The sequence below is a fragment of the Solanum stenotomum genome, chromosome 1, assembly GCF_019186545.1.
Source record: "Solanum stenotomum isolate F172 chromosome 1, ASM1918654v1, whole genome shotgun sequence".
Classification (NCBI taxonomy): Eukaryota; Viridiplantae; Streptophyta; class Magnoliopsida; order Solanales; family Solanaceae; genus Solanum; species Solanum stenotomum.
Window position 1 is genome coordinate 82257457 of NC_064282.1, and position 2323 is coordinate 82259779.

At 29.5% G+C, this 2323-nt stretch overlaps 1 protein-coding gene across 1 annotated transcript; it reads left to right on the forward strand.

The window, feature by feature from the left end:
- Positions 1-614: 614 nt before the first annotated feature.
- LOC125857542 (mavicyanin-like) lies at positions 615-1551 on the forward strand. Its single transcript, XM_049537143.1, has 2 exons — positions 615-717; positions 1154-1551. Exons 1-2 carry the CDS (start codon positions 615-617, stop codon positions 1549-1551), a joined length of 501 nt encoding a protein of 166 aa, XP_049393100.1.
- Positions 1552-2323: the final 772 nt, after the last annotated feature.

The window sequence follows — 2323 nt, forward strand, 5'->3', positions numbered from 1 at the left end:
TTTCCAATTTATGGAAATTAATACTATATAAAAGGAAATTGTGTGTTATGTTAAGTACTACCTAAACATCACACAAAAAAACTATTTTACTAGGAATTACGTTGATTATAGTATTTGAAAATTTTGTTTTCCCAACTTATAGAAAATTAATATAAAGGAAAAAATGACATAACTACTTAATAGGAAATTGTCCAAAATTGTTTCCTTAAAATTAACAAAGTTTGTCCTACTTGGGGTTCTTGGCTATTTTAACTCTTGAAATTATTTTGGTTAACTAACATAATTTATTAAAAAAGGAATTTTCAATATTTTGAGACTTTTGACGTACTAATAAGTAATAAAGAAAAAAAAGGGAAAACTTTAGAGATTCTTGTCTTTGTTTTTTTTTAGAAGTACTTGGGAATTATATTTTCCAAAAGTACTATGCGTGTTTCCTTAAATTCTATTCTTGAAAACTAACTACTCCTATAAAAAGCCTCATAAACTCATTCGTTCAAATCACTAGTATTCAGGTTCAGAGGTCTTAATTATTCTGAAAAAGTATAGCTATGACTTTCTTCGGAAAAGCAATGTTGGTCGTGTTGATGGTGATGATGGCTGCTTCAGGATCAGCCATGGCTACTGTGTATCAAGTTGGTGATATTGCAGGGTGGACATTCAACTACAATTACAATGAATGGGCTTTTTTCAAGCAATTTCAAGCTGGTGATACCCTAGGTAAAATATCTTAGTTATCATCTTGGCTCCCTTAATAGAAATATAGTGAAATTGGAATATATGTAGTACTAAAACTATGTATAACTTTAAATAGCATCGAAGTGCGTTTTAATATAATGTTAAAAGTAAGAAGGTAGTCAAATAAAATAGTGAATGTTACATGTTACATTGTCAACTAAGACACACATAAATCAAACTAGTTTCATATTGAGCTTTGTTTTTTGCAACTACAAAAATGAATACATTGTTGAATTGTATAACCAAATTTTTAATCGCCAACACATTTATTAATTCATGTGAGTAAATTGAGATACAAAGGCGGGATTTCGAGTTTACAAATTTTCAAATCTAAACTTGAGTTCTTACTAAACTACTTAGACATATCGAGTAATAAATTATTGAGTTATGTCAAACTCTGATCGGTCTTTTTATGCAGTTTTCAACTACGATCCACAATTGCACAACGTGATGCAAGTTGACATCAACGACTACAACTCATGCACTAGTAATCCAATTGCCACATTCAACTCTGGTAGTGATTCAATCACCCTTGACACTCCTGATGGAGACTACTTCTTCTTGTGTGGTATTCCTGGTCATTGTGCATCTGGACTCAAAATACACATCAAAGTTAGTCCAACTACAACAACAACAACTCCTCCTCCTCCTACGACAACAAATACTCCATCAACTCTTCCTCCTCCTCCTCCTACGACGATGAATAATCGTTATCCTTATCGTTTTCCTACTTCTTCAAGGAATCACTCTTCTGCAAGCACTACTGCTTATTCATTCAACATGTTATTTGCATTGTTTCTTCTACCCATGGTTTAGACATTACACTGCAAGGTTTCACATAGTTTTTTTTTGTTTTTCTTAATTAGGTTTATTTTTGTTTGGAATGAATCTTTCTTTTGTCCATTTGATTTGGAAGTTCATTTAGTATTGATTTTGTAAGTGGTTGTTTTACCAATAATATTAGATTATGATCTATAGTTAGTTATACTATTGTTACTACTTTCTCTATTTCATATTAACTAAACTTTTTACATTTTTTTCATTGTTTAAAATAATTTAATTGTTCAAAATTCAAGATGGATGTTTGAAATTTTTTTCATATTTTTCCTTTCATTTGTTGAAGTTTTATATTTTCTAGGAGATAAATTACACTACTTATAAAGTTATATTTATGATTTCACAATGAACAATAGTGAAAATTATGTCCTTGAATATTTTTCTTAATATATGTGCATTACATAACAAATTCAATTAATATGGACTAGAGGAAATAGTATTTTGTATTTATTTAATGACCTAATTAAGATATTGGCATTACTTCATTAACTAATTGGCTAATGTCACGTAGGGGTGTTCAAAATCTTGCAGAAATAACAAGAGGATCTTTACTGTTAGATATACTTATGGCAATACCTTGACTGATCTAAATAGAATCACTAATTTTATTGTTGATTACTACACTAAACTATTGGGCACCTCTAATAGTAACAGAGGACATGTTTATTAAAACACCGTGAACACAATTTTTAGCGATAATAAAATATACATATTAATAAAGAGTCCTAAAGTCTTTACTTACATTAGTTAA